General features: G+C 36.3%; 2 protein-coding genes across 2 annotated transcripts; one reads left to right on the top strand and one right to left on the bottom strand.

The window, feature by feature from the left end:
- Positions 1-34: 34 nt before the first annotated feature.
- LOC149414881 (ADP-ribosylation factor-like protein 16) lies at positions 35-2,555 on the top strand. Its single transcript, XM_089643404.1, has 2 exons — positions 35-394; positions 2,355-2,555. Exons 1-2 carry the CDS (start codon positions 35-37, stop codon positions 2,553-2,555), a joined length of 561 nt encoding a protein of 186 aa, XP_089499530.1.
- Positions 2,556-6,632: 4,077 nt separating this feature from the next.
- LOC149414880 (uncharacterized) lies at positions 6,633-16,203 on the bottom strand. The gene is made up of 6 exons (XM_089643254.1): positions 16,013-16,203; positions 14,820-15,387; positions 13,147-13,315; positions 10,259-10,353; positions 9,013-9,191; positions 6,633-7,256 (listed from the first exon to the last, which is right to left on the bottom strand). Exons 1-6 carry the CDS (start codon positions 16,139-16,141, stop codon positions 7,026-7,028), a joined length of 1,371 nt encoding a protein of 456 aa, XP_089499380.1. The 5' UTR covers positions 16,142-16,203; the 3' UTR covers positions 6,633-7,025.
- Positions 16,204-16,412: the final 209 nt, after the last annotated feature.

Genomic DNA, 16,412 nt, shown 5'->3' with positions numbered 1-16,412 from the left:
ATAATACGAGATAACTATGGGACAACAAATGAAAATGGACGAAAGGGGTGAGGTTATATTGCAGCCAATTACTGTTTTATGCCTTGGACCTCCAAACACAGGAAAAACAATGTTATTGAAAAAATTACAAAAAATTGATATAATTGATAACACATTCAATTCGGTACCTACCATTGGAACAAATATATTTCATATTAATATGCCAGAAAAGGGCAAGAAGAGCTTTCTAGACATAAGAGAGGTTGGCGGAGAGATGTCTTCTTTATGGAGCCATTATTTGGACCACATAAAGAAGATCATATTTGTGGTGGATACGTCAAACCTTTGTCAGATTTCAGCTGCAGGTGTTTACCTCTTTACACTTTTGGCAGAACCCAAACTCAAAACCTGTAAGGTGACTAATACATTTTTATTCATGTACCACTTACCATTGTCTTATTTAAATCGGGGATCAATATATGTTACTTTGGTAAAATTGTACTATTATGCCTCGCAATAATAAATAATAGTATACAGGTGACTCGCTTTGTAATATCACTATTTAGTATAGTTCAGATCTTCTCATTGCGTACGCTCACCGAGAAGTTTCTGGCAAAAAACCAATAACTTTTCTGTGCCTTTGTAGATCTACAAAAAGCATACAACCGAGTCGACAGGAAAAAGCTATGGAAGGTGTTGTCCAAGTATGGAGTGAATACGAATCTGACTCAGGCGATTACGTCTCTGTATGAGGGAAACGTTGCGTGTGTTAGGGTGAACGGTGGTTTTACGGGGTGGTTTGATATCACAAAAGGTGTTAATCAAGGCTGCGTAATGTCACCGCGGTTATTCAATCTATACATGGATAATTGTATGCAAGAATTGAAAGAGGTGGGATTGGGCACGAATTTGAGTAATCTGAAAGTATGTTGCCTGTTGTATGCTGATTACTAATAATATGGATGATCTGCAGTGTCTCGTGTCTAGGATGAACGAAGTATGCATGAAGAATGATTTAATGATGAATGTAAGTAAGTCTAAAGTAATGGTGTTTGAAAGAGAGAGTACGAAAACAGTGTGCAATATAGCTGTGAATGGGGAATACTTGCAGCAGGTGGATAAGTTTGTGTATTTAGGAAGTATGTTCTAGAGAGATGGGAAGGCTGACAGAGATATTGAAAGAAGAGTAAATGCAGGTAACTCCATTAATGGAGGACTGAACACAGTTGGCGCTAACAAAAAATTGTCCAAAGAAGCGAAGTTGGCAGTCCACAATGGAGTGCTGGTACCTACCCTGATGTATGGAAGTGAGGCATGGAACTGGCAAAGAAAGGATGAAAGTAGATTTAATGCTGTTGAAATGAGATCCCTGAGGCGTATGTGTGGTAAAACCATGTATGATCGTGTGAGGAATGTGGAGATCGGCAAAGAGTGCAAGGCTGATGTAAGCGTAATGAGTAAGACCAAGAAAGGGACGCTTAGATGGTTTGGGTATGTAGAGCAAATGAGCGAAGAAAGGAGTGTAAGGAGAATATACGATGCAAATGTGAATGGTAGCAGAAGTCGGGGACGCCTGAGGAAAACATGGCACGACCAAGTGAATCAGATACTTGAGTCGGGCCATGTCAAGAATCAGAACAATAGAAGAGTATGTATGAATGTGAATGAGGCAAAGAGTGTGTGCCAAGACCGAGTTGTTTGGCGGTCCGTCCTCTCTGCGGGGAAACGGCGTGATGGTTAGTTAGTTAGTTAGTATAGTTATTTACTTTTCAATTATCAAGGTGCAATTGGATAACTACTGGTGTCGACTTGCCAAGGCAATGATAATCCTTGAGGTTTTTACTAGCTCCAGGCACCGTTTGGCTCAGGGCCAGCCCTGGATGCATCTCTGGTACAGAGCCACGATTAACCGTAGAATATTTCTAGTAGTTTATCTCTCCAGTGTTCCATAGACTCCAAGCATTAGGAACTCTTGTCATTTTTGATGTGAATATCACACAAGAGTCCCAACTGCTCCCAACCGCCTGGAGCCAGTGAGACTACGGCATCCCCAATTCATGTACGTTGTGAAGCTGAAAGTAATGGGGACGGGAAGGAGATGGGTAAAAGAAAGATTGTAAGAATCTGGCTGTTAAGATCTTGTCACCAAACAAACCTAAAGCCATTTGAAACAGCGTTTCAGTGGTCTTACACCATGGCGATACCGATACAAGGTGATATCTTATATTATTTTAATGATTAAATTGCGAAATAACAAAAATCAACGCAACCCGCGACCTCCAGATTGCTAGTCGAGAGCCTTACCCGTCGACTACAGATGCCGTCAATCTATAACCTAATCAGTATTGCATTAAAGGTATCGGTGATGTTTGCAGTTCCTCCTGGTGCTGGCGAAGATGGACGTGGCGTACCGGCAGATGAGGAACGAAGCGCTACTGATGCTGCAACTGAAGCGGCTGCAGAAGGAGGTCAGGCAGAACATCCGGGTTCTGGAGACCTCGGCCATCAACGGGGAGGGGGTGGAGGAACTGTACGAGTGGGTCACAGGGATCAAGAAGGTGGAGGAACCATATTGATGAAAAAACAAAGAACATAATAAAATTGTTAACTCATTTTATTTAATTAAATAAAATTGTTTTCTTTCCTTCTCTTTATAAAATAGAGACAAACATTCCCAGGTTACTTATGCAATGATGGAGGGCTCGGCTGGCAAAGGATTTAACCCAAAAAATAATTTTTAACCCTTTCAGACCGTGTGTACATTTGAAAATGAACATGGATTTAAGAATTTTTTCCTTACTATGTATATATGTATAGCGAATAAAAATTGACAGTAGTTTTCGTTTTCAATTGCCGGTATATACTATATATTTTAGCTACTAGTTTGATTACCGACCAAATTTTTTTATTGGTCTTCTGTAAATGTTATGTTTTTATCAATGTTTAATTTTTAAGATTTTTTTTTTGATTGAATAAAATGTTATATTTTTTGTACCTAATTTTCTTTCAAATTAAATTAGTAATAACTTTTAAACTTCCTAAAAAAAAAACACCAAAAATATTCAAATAACTCAACTAATTCTTGTTAGGCATCAAATATGTTCAGGTGTGAAAGGGTTAATAACTAATTTTAAACTTGCTGCATGAAAGCAATGCATCTGTGTGAGTACATACTGTGTTCAACTCAACTCTGGTTCAATTCAATTTATTAATTTTAAAAACATTACAAAATTGTTCATTTAATGCGTTTTTAAAATACATTTGTTCATAAAAATTCTTGCATTAATATAAACAGTGGGTATATCAACTATACTAGTAATAATAGAGCTTTCCTTTTAAAGTCAGCTTCATTAATGCTAAAAATGTCGATATCCGAATTGATTCTGTTCAACAGCAAGATTGCTCTCCCCACAGGCCAGACCATTGGCAAGTTAGTTCTGCAGGCCGGGAGATACAATAGTCTATGTTGTCGGTGACGTAGATAACCATCGGGAACATAGAAATGAATGCTCTCCATGATGACTGAGCTTTCAAACCATCCACGAATCAGTCTGAAGAAATGTGTAGCAATGCTCACATCCCTCCTGACCCATAGATAATTCGTTCAGTCAGTAGGATAGAGTCATACTCCCTCATGTGGAGAAATCTCAAGAATTTCTTCTGAACTCTCCCTAATATGAGAGAATACTTTACCTGGTGTGGACTCCAATGACCCACTTTCAAGTCTACTCCTTACTAAGGAATTAAATAAAACTATGAGAACCCGGGTGTCTCTAAAATTCCTTGCAGTGTGTAGAACAAAGTCCAGCATTCTCAGTGAAGTGCTACAAGCCGTCTCAATATGAGTATGAAATGTCAGCCTACTATCAAACATGATTCCAAGATCCTTCATGGTCGAGACACGTTTTTAACTTCGGGGGTCCATTGTATACCGGTAATATCAGGTATGACTCGCCCTAGTGAATGACAAAATTAAACATTTAGAAACATTAAACTCAATCTGATTTATTTTACTCCAGTCAACAATTCTGTCAAAGTCTGACTGGAGTTGATTGCAGTCTTCTAAATTTAGAATTTCTGAGAAAAGTTTTAGGTCATCAGCAAAGAGAAGAAACCTAAAATGCAGAATTACTTCTGAAATGTCTTTAATAAATATGGAAAAGAGGAGTGGACCTAAATTACTGCCTCGGGGTACCCCCGATCACACAAAAAAAAATATTGATTAGTAACAGTCCGTGAGACACAAACTGCTTCCTATCTGCGAGATAGCTAGCAAAAAAGGTGAGCAGTCTTATGGAGAATCATATTATAGCCAGTTTATTGAGTAAGACGTTGTGATTAACAGTATCGAAGGCCTTTAAAAGGTCATTGTATGAACAATCTACGTGATGGCCCTTGTCTAATGATTTTGATACGCAATCCTTAAACACCAATAGGTTGGTTTCTGTCGATCGACCGTTTCTAAATCCATGCTGTTCAGAAATTAAAAACGGTTCTACTTGTAGTAATGTGAATTTATGAAGAATCGATTCGAATAATTTAGCCAGTGCAGATAATATTGCCACCAGTCTAAAATTTTCCACAGAAGTCGAGATATCTAAAATACGAACGGTAACCGGATTAAAAATAACAGTGACAAAACAGAATGTGATAAAAGAATAGGTTAGTAACCTAAGTAGTTAACCACTCGAGCGATAGCTAAAAAACCTTGAGCGACAGACATTTCCGGGCATTCGGTTTAGGATTCGGCTGAACTCATTCGAATATTAATACGGCAACATATAAACTGCTTATTGTGGTATAAATCCACCTCCATTTCACCATCTATCCCATATTTTTGGGTTTTATAAAAAAAAAAAAATTGTAAAATTTATCAACACTTGAATTCTGTGTCTTAGTTACATACTTGAAATTGCACGACCTTGTACCTATTTGTAATATTGAATATTACTATTTCTGTATGTTGTCTATGGTACACTGGAAATGTTTACAGTCATAGACATTAAAAAAATACAATTTAACTTTTTAAAAATTTGGGAGGCGGGTTTGGGCACTGCTGCCCTGGGAACCATTTATTGGATAACCAACTCCTTTGCCATAGGTCCACCCAAGTGGTTCGCTACGTTTGGTGACTTAGCAGGGGTGCCCAGGTTCATCAGGTGAGGTGTGCTAAGGCTGCCAACCAGCTGCGTGGCGTGCCAGATAGTGAGAGGCCGGTTGGGGAAACCCTTTGACCTCTTCTGGTCTCTCTTGACCAGTGGCGGTTTTCTCTAAAGTGCGTTTGTGCGGCGAACCCCCATTAAAAATATGAGAAAATAAAACATCCTTGTTTTATAATAATATAAGCACATTATAGATAGCACGCTATTAAAATTTCGCCTTCAAAACCCGCGCCACCGAAAAATACGATGCCTATTCCAAATTTGTGCGAGTTAAAATCCGCGCCAAACTCTCCATACAAAATAATCTTAGCCGGTACAGACCCTATGACGGTGATATATACAAAATTTGGTCTTTCTTTGCAAAAATAAGACAAATTGTGTGCGCCGAACACGCGTTGTGATATCACGTGACCTCCGAACATTGACGAATGTAACCGAAGAAACCCGAGAACTTCGCGGCCGACGTTTAACCTTTGAACCATAGGGATGCAAGTTAAGTGTTATTTTTTTATGTTATATTATGGTATTTAACTTTGTAGTCATTTTTGTACATATTTTTGTTTTCTTGTTTCTGCATTTCTCCAACCGTTTGCTTATGGCATTTGTAAATCTACTACCTATTTTTAAATTTATTTCGTGCCACCTTTATTTGTTTTTTGATGTTTTAAAATATCTATTATATATTCTACGAAATTATTCTTCTCTAAAAAACAATAATAATTAGCAACGTACCTACATTGAGTGCTATAAAAACATTAAACAATTTAATTCCTATAAAACTTTTCTCATTATCTAATAATTGTGTCTAGGTAAAGTGATTTAAAAACAATAATATGTAGGTACCCCTCCCACTAACTTTATTTAAGTTGTGTGACTGCTGCCGTATTCGACTATTTGACGTAGGACAACAGTAAGTAAATTTTAATTAGATATGTTTATCTTCTCTTGAATTTCTGAACCCCCTGTTAAAAAAACCACGAACCGCCACTGCTCTTGACCCATAGTCTTGTGCCGCGGGAGGAATAGATTCATATGTCTGTCACTCCTGAACACACTCATCCCTAGATTCCTACCCACCCCACATACCTTTTTCCTTACCAGAACTTCCTCTCATCCATTTCCTCAAAAAAAATCTTCCACACAGCATCCCCAAAGATGACAGGCCCTGATGGAAATTATTTTCATCAGGGCCTCCTGTGTGGGGATGTAAAAAAAAAACGGTTGTTCGATTATTTATATTATTATCGGTACAATATGTTATCTGAAATATTTCGATATATAACAGGAACTTCAGTGACATCTTTTAGTATTCGATAGAAGCTTACTCAAGAAAGCGACTAAAAATATTGGCTGTTCGTATAAAGTTCAAAATAAATTCATTTTAATACATAAAAATCATGTTCCTACAGCTACCCAAATTTGGGTAGCTATCGCTCAAGTGGATAAGGTCCATCAAACTTAACAATTAACATCACAAAAAACACACCACAATAGATAACGCCATTGTAGCCACTCGGTCACAAACAAAAATTAATAATTAGTAAACAATATCGCTCAAGGCCGTTGACGGTGCTGCCCAAATTTGGGTAGCTATCGCTCAAGGTAATTGGCGGTGCTACCCAAATTTGTGTAGCTATCGCTCAAGGTTATTCATTGGCTGAGCTACTCAAATTTGGGTAGCTATTGCTCGAGTGCTTGGGTTAGGTTTGTTTTTTTTTTAAATAATTTTTCTGTTCTATTTTGTCATGGAACAAACAAATGAATACCGATAGTTGCAACTGATTTAAAATAAAAAAACAAATGAACAACACAAGTCACCGGGAATGTATATTGTTAAAATGATAGATTAATTTTAATTGCATTCTAAAAAATAAGTTGATGAAACTAGATGATTCTAGTTTCTTGCTTGACGATGTTATTGTGCGATTGGAGGTCATCTAGCTCCTTCTTGATGTACGTCCTCTTTCTGCCCGGAATCATCTTAGGGATGGTGTCCAGGGAGATGTTGTGTGCCTTGACGAGGTGATTCTTACGCTTCCAATTGTCTATGAACGCCTTGGGGCAGTAGTCACATTTGTATGGTAGCTCTCCTGTGTGAATTCTCATATGACGAGACTAGAAAAAAAATATACAAAACATTCATTGAAGCAATTGAAGGTCACTGTCCACGTGAGATTTCTAAAAAAAAACAACACCCCTTTTCCCCCCCTAAATTTAACGAAATTTTGCACACTGATTTGATTGATCTGATTTGCTAAACTCTGCGTAAAGTCAGGGCAACGCCGAGGACTTCAGTTAATAATTTTTATTTTATTTATTTATTATGTGCTTCTATATAAAAAGGTTTACATATATTTTTTTGGCTTTGCCTGTCTCGCTAGGAAATCCTGTGCCGAGACAGACTAGTTTACAAATATTTTATAATATTAAAATAAAGTACATTTTTCAATAGAGTAAAAATATTTGACAAAATTTTCAGGTTGGTTTCAGGTGGTAACAATAATGAGATAGAGTATTATATTTGGGTGAGGTGACTAATTATTGCATGACCTTTTTCGATGATCCATTGTTTGATCAGGATTTTGTATTTGTTAATATTATTCGATTTTCTTGTTTTTTCAGGTAGGTTATTGTATATTTTAGACGCAATGTATTTGAAATTTCTTTTACCAAATGTTGTGTTTGTTTTAGGTGTTTGTATGAGTTCTTTGGTTTTGTGCCTCGTGTTTACAATATTTTGGGTAAATGTACGTGTTTTATTTTTAAAAAGATGAGTTAAGATAGTTTTTGTGTAAATTTGTCGAATATCTAATACATGGAATTTGTAGAATATATCTGCAGTACTTGTTTCTAAGGGAATTTTAAGAATAACTTTCATAATTAATTTTTGTGCCTTCGATAATGAATCTATAGCTGATAGTGTTCCTCCCCATGTGATTATTCCATACTCAATGATAGATTGACAAAGAGAGTAATAAACAATTTTCATAGATTTGGAGTCTAGTATGTTTCTAATGTTTTTGAAGAAATAAATATGTTTTCTAAGTTTATTCGTGATAAGTAGGCAATTTGTATTCCACTTAAGATATTGATCAAATGTAAGACCAAGGTATTTGATATGGTCCGTTCGATATAGGCAAGGACATTGAAAGAATGTATTGTGAGTACAAAAACATTCATGTACTTTTATTTCAACATCTTGATTAGGTTAGCCAACAATATTCATACTAAAAGTAATGTATTTTGTTTTGGATGTATTTAGTGCAAGAGAGTTAGTATCTAGCCATTTTTTAACAGAGTTAATTGATTTCTCAGCCATTTTGTATGCGTTTAACCAAGTGTCTGATTGAATGAGTAGCACAGTATCGTCAGCAAAACTTACAAGTTTTCCATCTATCATTAGATGGAAAGATCGTTAATGTAGATGAGAAACAAAGTAGGGCCTAAGACGCTTCCCTGGGGAACTCCGTAGGTTATAGGGAGGGGTTGGCTGAATTTGTTTACGATTTTGACACTTTGGGTTCGATTAGTTAAGTAACTTTGAAGAAATTCTAGGTCTTTCCCTCTTATACCAATGGAATATAGTTTATTAATAAGAATGTCAAGGGAGATAGTATCAAAACTTTTGAGAGGTCTAGGAAGATAGAAATGCATTTTTTTCCCTTATCTAAATTTGAAACAAGAAAGTCTGTAACAAAAATAATAGCATTGGCAGTGCTCTTACTCTCCGAAAACCAAATTGATTTTCGGAGAGTAGCTGCTTGCTTTCAAAATAGTAATATTTACAGACTGCATGGAGCAGTGGGAGGAGCACAAGGCGCACAAGTACGGCTTCTCGCCCAATTAATATGGTATGGTGTTTTTTACTCACCAGGCTACTGCTGTTGTTGAAGCCCTTCTGGCAGACGGAGCAGACATGCCCGCGTTCGTTGGCGTGCGTCTTCTCATGGCGCCGCATGCCCGACTGCACGGAGCAGCGGAAGGGGCACACGGCGCACGAGTACGGCTTCTCGCCCGTGTGGACGCGCATGTGAACCACTAGGTTGCCAACTGTAACAACCGAGACAAATATTATTACACAAAATCCTTCATAAGATTAACGATTATTATGTTTCTAATTTTTTCTCAGTCAGTTGCCAATAGATAACTCATTTTTCAAGAAATTTGTGATTTTACAAGGAAAACATTAAATTTATACAGGAGGTTAAAAATTTCCCATGTATTTATGACTAAAGGCTTCAAGCAAGCAAGAAAACAAAAAATATAATGGCGGCTTCATCGGCACTTGATTCTGCAGACATTTTATAACGCAATTTGATAGAGACAGATGACAGCTGAAGTGTCCTTTTTCGTTCTATGGCTAAACAAGCTTAGATAATTTGTGAAATCAGAATTAGTTTAAATATTAGTTGCCCTGTGAGTGGATGGACTTTTAAACCATATATTTTATGTAACATTTTTTTATTTCAAATAAGGAATTACACAATTTGTCCAAAGAAACGACACTATCTTAATGACATTCTTTTTTCAAACATTCTTCAGGCAGGTAGGAACTAAATGTGCAAATAATAAAGTCCATATGAACACAAATATTTCACATTTGAAAAAAGAATCTTTACTGAACTATTAAAACAGTCAGCATCTTGAAACAAAATTACATGTTCATTAACATTTGCATTTTTATTTATATAGATAGAAGATGGGTAGGTAATAATTTAATCTTCTTCTTCTTTCGTATGGTGGGGGGATGGCGGACCAGGACGCCATCAATAATTTAGTAAAATAATATATCGCACATTTTTCTTTAGGCAGGGAAATGTATTTTGTAATGGTTTACAAATAAATATTACAGGGTAACTCTGTATTCCTAATTCATAGTAGGTAATTAATTAGTACTCATACGAAGTCGCGAAATACTAAGTGACGCGTATATTAATGAAAATTATAAATAATGTTTAGCAATATCTAAAGTACATATTATAATTTGAGTTGAATTGATGAGGTACCTGCAAATTCATTGGAATATAAAATTAAGGATTAGTGATAAATATATATTTATGAATGTGCGACTGAAGTCTTGCAAAGTGAATGACACAGACATCTTGTTATTAGATTACCTTGAGCGAAACTGGCCCCGCAAAGATGACACAGGTTAGGCTCATCTCCGTGGTGCAGTCGGCTGTGATTCACCAGGGCACATTTCATGTTGAAACTAAAATAGAAAAATACATCCATCAGTTCAAAATCACATTCCCGAGAGATAAATAGGCCGATAGGGATACTGAAACAAGGGTAAATGCAGGAAACTACATTAATGGAAGACGGAACGCGGTTGGCACTGGTGAAAAAACAGTCCAAAGAAGCAAAGCTCAGTTGGTAGAGTGTGCGTCTTGGCGTACAGTAGAGGTGGGTACAAAAAAATACCAATTACAAAATCCTCAAAAGTATTATATACCGACCGGAGATATGTAATTAGTAAACTGTACTCAGATAATTTCTGCCCACAACGATTCCCCACAGATTTTTTTTTAATCCGTGGGGGGGGGGGTTGTTAGATAATTTCTGAAGAAAGTAATTCGCCACAAAAAAATTTCAAATCCAAGATAATTCCCCATGAAAAAATTTCGATGTATTTTTGCCCACAAAATATTTTCAAATTCATGGGGGGGTTGATAGAGTATTTATGTGAAAGGTTATTCCCAACAAAAAATTTCAGTATGTGAGTCCCCACAGTAATTTTACAAATCCATGGGGGGGGGGTGTGGCTACGAAATTCCACACATTTTTTCTATTAAAAATACCTGCTTTCAAAGTACCTATTAGTTAAAAAATACCTCTCAAAGTACTTATCAAAAGTACTTATCGAAAGAACCTATTAAAAATACCTGTTAAAACCACCCATCAAAAATACCTGTTAAAAGTACCTATTGAAAATACCTATCAGTAATAAACACTTGGTCCCAGTATAAAATACTTGTGAGTATTTTGGAACCAGGTATTTTGAAGGTTTGTCACAAGTACAAAGTACCGCATGAAAATACCCGGTACTTTTACTGGGTACGATAAATACGCCTCTCCTCTAGCGTACAGGTCACAGGCGAAAGGGAGCTCATCGATGTGGATATGGTTATATCTGAATTTGTAAAAAACATGGGTAGGAGAAGGAGATGTTGTTTTATGTGAATACCGCACAAGAGTCCCAAATGCTCCCAACCGTCTGGAGCCAGTGACATCCCCAATTGTGATCTGTTGTAGGTAGTGGGGGGGGAAGGAAATGGGAAGAGGAAGGTAGGGCAGTATCTGGATATTCAGATCTGATCACCAAACATGGCTAAAGGCATTTCAAGCAACGTTTCGATTCTTAATGGTGGTTCTGAGGAAAGCTCAGGGCGAAACTGAAAGTATCTACCACTCTGGAACATGCCGCAAATATACTATATATATATATATTTATTTTTTTTTATTAAAAAATTGTAAAATAACACAAATAAAATTTACGTGAGAATTGAAAATTTTGAAACTGTTTACACTAATTAGATGATGTGATGAAATAATGACACCCGAGGTTAGGTTAGATTAGTTTGGGTTAGGTTATTCAATAATCAAAAACAAAAAACAAAAAAATTATTACACACACTCGTTTTTAATAAATGTAGATATTTGAATAATTGCAAAATCACTTTGACGCATTTTAATATAAAATGAAAATAATTAACATTGCTTTACAAAGCTTATTATTTACACCAGATTAGTACGATTATCAAAATTTATAAAAAATCAGTCGCAATACGCAAGCGAACATGAGAAGAGGAATCTTCTTTCCTGTTTTAGCGTTCGATTCAACCGCCAGTACTACCACTCTTTCTGCCACCGTCACCGCGTTCTGTATAAATTATAATATTCGTCCTCACAAATAAACTAAATCAATTGTGCAGACACTCGTTTCAATCTCCCATCTCCTGAACACAATTTATGGTTTGGGAAGGCGCCGTAAATTACAGCTAATTACAGCCTTATACAAAGCCCCCTGCCACACTGAGGCAGAAAGAGTGGTAGTACTGGCGGTTGAATCGAACACTAAAACAGGAATGAAGATTCCTCTTCTCATGCTCGCTTGCGTATAGCAGCAGATTAATTCGCGTTAGTATTGCCACATGTGGGGAGAAATAAAGTAGTCCCACAACTTAAAGCAATATCTGTGCACCGTAATGAGATACTGAGTGGAATTAAAGTCGACGTAATGTAGTTTTTTAACAGTAACATTGTAGTATACAGTAGTGAATGGTTGAATAAGTTGGAGACACCCGTGAAAGACATTAGCAATAGAGAAGCACTGCGGAATATTATATTTACTTATTTCATCATGTTCTCCATAAAACGGTTACACACCATTGATATGTATACATACTACAGAAAAGTTACAAATTTGAGATATACATGTAAGTATAAAAAGTTCATGGGGGCAATTATAGTATTTGGTGACATGCGTCAAAAGATAATTGCAAAACTGTCTGTAAGTGACATTGAAATTGTCAGTGGTCGATGCAGAATCTTTACGCAGTTGAGTCGCTTTGTTGATTAGCGCATTCTGACAGGCAGAAATCTTCTTTTACGGAGTGCAAAAAAGTGCATGGGATCTCCCACGAGTATACTTGTTAGGAACATGTAAATTAACAATTTTTTAACATTGATGGATTAAGTACAGTTCTCGAGATTAACTATAAAAAAATGTTTACTTAAAAATATTTTTCGGTGAGCTTCTGACGCGAGGATTGAAATCAAGCCTTTCTGTTAAGAACAAGGATGGATACAGGAATGGACAGTAAGCATATTCCCTCATATACAAGTAATGCATAAACCTCTTTTGTACTTTTTCTATTTCTAGGATATGGTTTTGTTCAGAAGGTTTATATGTATGTCACCTCATGACTATCCTTAGAGCACAAGCAGCAGGCGATGAGACGATTGTTGGAATGATTATGGTTATATATATTATATAAATCACCTCATGCCGCACTTGTCGCAACTGTAGGGGCGCTCTTTGGTATGCAGGCGGCGGTGCGTGATGAGCTGTCCGCGCTGCTTGTACGTCTTGGCGCACAGATCGCAGGCGAAGGGGCGCTCGTTGGTGTGGATGATGAGGTGCTGCGTCAGGTAGTGGGAGCGGGCGAAACCTGAGCATATTCATGTAATATAATATACAGAATGTTAAAGGAGATTATCATTAAGCAATAGGAAAACCTGTCTAGGGATAGAAAAGTAGAACATCTGAGGACGATGGCATCACCATCTGGGGAAAGTTATGAGGCTAAAAGAAGTGTGGGAGGGAAGAAGAGGAAAGTTGGGTAGTATCTGGACTCTTTTTTATGGCATCCCCAATCAGGTATGTTGTGATGCTTAAGGTAGTAAGGGGGGGGTTGCGATAGGGAAGAGTAAGGTAGGGAAGTACCTGGTTTTTCAGATTTGGTCACCGCCACGTGTTGTGGCTCAGTCTGCCTGTGCAGATGGAGAAACAATAGCGCCTGTTGCTTCTACGTCTAACAGATGGTGCTATTTAAAAAAAGCACGTTTGTCCAACAGATGGCGATGTTTTACCTGTTACAGGTGACCTCTATATGATATAGAGTTCGATGATATTTCATCAAAATGAAAATTCAACACACCTTTAAAAAGTGATATGGAGTTATTAAAAGTGATGAAACAAAAACTTGGTTTAATAGTTACCTATTTAACCGGTTTTTTGTTTCATCATGTGGCAGCTTCGCGGGACTACCTATCTATTGTCTAAATATATGTATTATGCCTAATGTGTTTAGTTACAAATAAATAAATAAAAAATTTAAATAAATCACTTTTCATGACTTTAAACCACTTTTTGTGGGTGTGTTGAATTGTCATTTTGATTATACAGGGTGTATCGGCACGTACCCGACAAACTTTAACCAGCTATTCCTTAGCACATTTGGAGTAAAAAATGTTATGGGCACTTTGCTGTCCGGTAACATTTTTTTTTTTAAATTTACTATTCATATTTTCACCACTATTTTATCCTTTGTCAAAGTTTGAAAACCCACCTGGCAATATTTTATTTGAGTTTCGTTGAATAATATACGTACGTACCTACATTAGCGCGCTTTTACGATCACAACGAAATGGCACGGCACCATTCGTCTCATTTTTAGCTATTATTATTTAGTGTGTATGAAAGAGCGAACACGCTTTTTGACACACTTGATAATAACAGCTGTTGAACACGAGAAACAATGCCAATGACAGTGACAGAATGTGGATTTTTTTTATCATTTTTTGTTTTTAATTGAATAAAAATGTTACCGGACAGCAAAATGTCCATAACATTTTTACTCCAAATGTGCTAAGGAAAAGCTGGTTAAAGTTTGTCGGGTACGTGCCGATACACTCTGTATACCCATTAACCATGATATAGGTATATAAAAACACACGAATTTCGAATCCAAAGTTGTGTCAAAATTTCAAAGCAATGGATGAAGATCTTTCGGAGATTTAAGATTTTGAACAAACGAACATTAACATTTTTATTTATATACATAAAGAAATTTCAAAAAGAATTTAATCACCTTTAAAAATAGTTTTTAGTTTTCAGATACGTTCATAAATATTCCATTATTTGGATTTTATTGTAAAGCGGAAATACTCTACCTTTTTTACAATGGGCACACACGTACTTCCTGTAGTCCTCATGTTGTTCCGCTAAATGCAAGTTCAGTTCTCTCTTCCCAATGATGACCCCCTGACACACCGGGCAAATGTACTCCTTTTTGAGTTGCTTTTCTGATATCTCTTTAATGTTGAACGATTTCCTTGACAACTCTTTAAGGAACCGCTTATGCTTAGATTTCTTTTTTAGTCTAATTCTGTCTTTAGATTTAAGCTTAATTAATGTTTTTACTTTCTTTTTTTTCTTGGGAGCGATGAATATATCGGAATCGCAAGAATCTCTTTTAGATAAATCGATATCAAAATTAAAATCATCATCCATATCGATATCATCGAAATTTTTTTCTTCCTTAATTAGTATTAAGTCCATTTCTTCTTTGATTCCTTTCGTATTCTGTTCGGTGTCATTTTCTAAGAGTTTGTTCTCTGCTAGACAATAGCGAAGTTTCGAGTCTGTGGATTTGCAAATTTTTATGAAATTATAACAGTTGTTGATGTTTTCGATACACTGGTGACAAACGCTTGAAGGCAGGTCGTCATCTTCTGCTACCTGAAATTTTAAAGGTCGAAATTATATTTGAATTAAAATGTTATGAGAAAACGTTGTATTGATCTTATTGAATACTGCTGCACGCTTAATACGCAAAAAAATTATAAGCAGCACTTGGTTTCAACTTAATTAGTACAATAAATAACTATTTATATTGTGTATCTCAATCAAACTTAGGTTTGAAGGTTAGGAAATACGCACAAATTATCACCTCAGACAAGCTGGTGAAACGATACAATGTGTTTTACGACGACTAACCTGCTTATGTACAGGCGCAAATAAATAATTCGTCTTTTAAATGGCTTTAGCTGAGTTTGGTGACCAGATCGGCTTAAGTAATAGCGGTGTTCTCTCAAAAGTCAGCCAGTGAGACTATGGCAGCCCAAATTGGGATATATAACCCAAACTAAACCCTAAAAACCTAATTTGTGCATGTTTACTTAAACCCCTTACATAAATAGTTGTCTCCGTTCGATATAGTTGAAATAAGGTGTTGTTTTTTTAAAGAGCCTTATGTATGCATGCAACGGAATTCGACAAGTTTACCAACTTTGTAATTGATTGGTTAGTTCATATTGATATGTATTTATTCTGAATTACAGCGAATTGTTCGATGATATTATACCTCGATTGATGTACAAAATGTAAACATTTCCACTATTTTGTCAGTCATTTTCATGAACTCGGATATGTTCATGGAATCATTTGCATTGACCATACAGGCACGACAAACTTTATACAATTTTACTTCCATTATTTTAATAAGCCTTTATGTAACGATAATAATTGGGATATTTTACACTTTCCAAAACTGACAGCTCTCATAGTTTAGGAAACTGGAATTTAGCCACAGATAAATTAGTATTTTTAATTATAACCATAGAAAAAATGACGTCCGTGGCAGAGAGGTAGGTCCGCTAAAGCCGGTATTATTTGGCCGGTATTCACGTTGATAATATAATATGTGTAAATTGATACTGTTCTTACGCTGTGAAACGAAAAAAAGTAGGAACAAAATGAATTGT

This window comes from Hesperophylax consimilis, chromosome 19 (genome assembly GCF_061612785.1).
Source record: "Hesperophylax consimilis isolate HC1 chromosome 19, BYU_Hcon_1.0, whole genome shotgun sequence".
Classification (NCBI taxonomy): Eukaryota; Metazoa; Arthropoda; class Insecta; order Trichoptera; family Limnephilidae; genus Hesperophylax; species Hesperophylax consimilis.
Note: the sequence above shows the minus strand (reverse complement) of the source record. Positions and strands in the feature narration are given on the sequence as shown.

Excerpts from the sequence above, each read along its gene's own strand:
- LOC149414881 (XM_089643404.1), top strand. The coding sequence starts at position 35 with ATGGACGAAAGGGGTGAGGTTATATTGCAGCCAATTACTGTTTTATGC. Across the intron at positions 395-2,354 it reads CCAAACTCAAAACCTGTAAG|TTCCTCCTGGTGCTGGCGAA; the intron begins GTGACTAATACA and ends TGATGTTTGCAG.
- LOC149414880 (XM_089643254.1), bottom strand. The coding sequence starts at position 16,141 with ATGGAAGTAAAATTGTATAAAGTTTGTCGTGCCTGTATGGTCAATGCA. Across the intron at positions 9,192-10,258 it reads CGGGGCCAGTTTCGCTCAAG|TTGGCAACCTAGTGGTTCAC; the intron begins GTAATCTAATAA and ends CGGTTGTTACAG. Across the intron at positions 7,257-9,012 it reads TCAACAACAGCAGTAGCCTG|TCTCGTCATATGAGAATTCA; the intron begins GTGAGTAAAAAA and ends TTTTTTTTCTAG.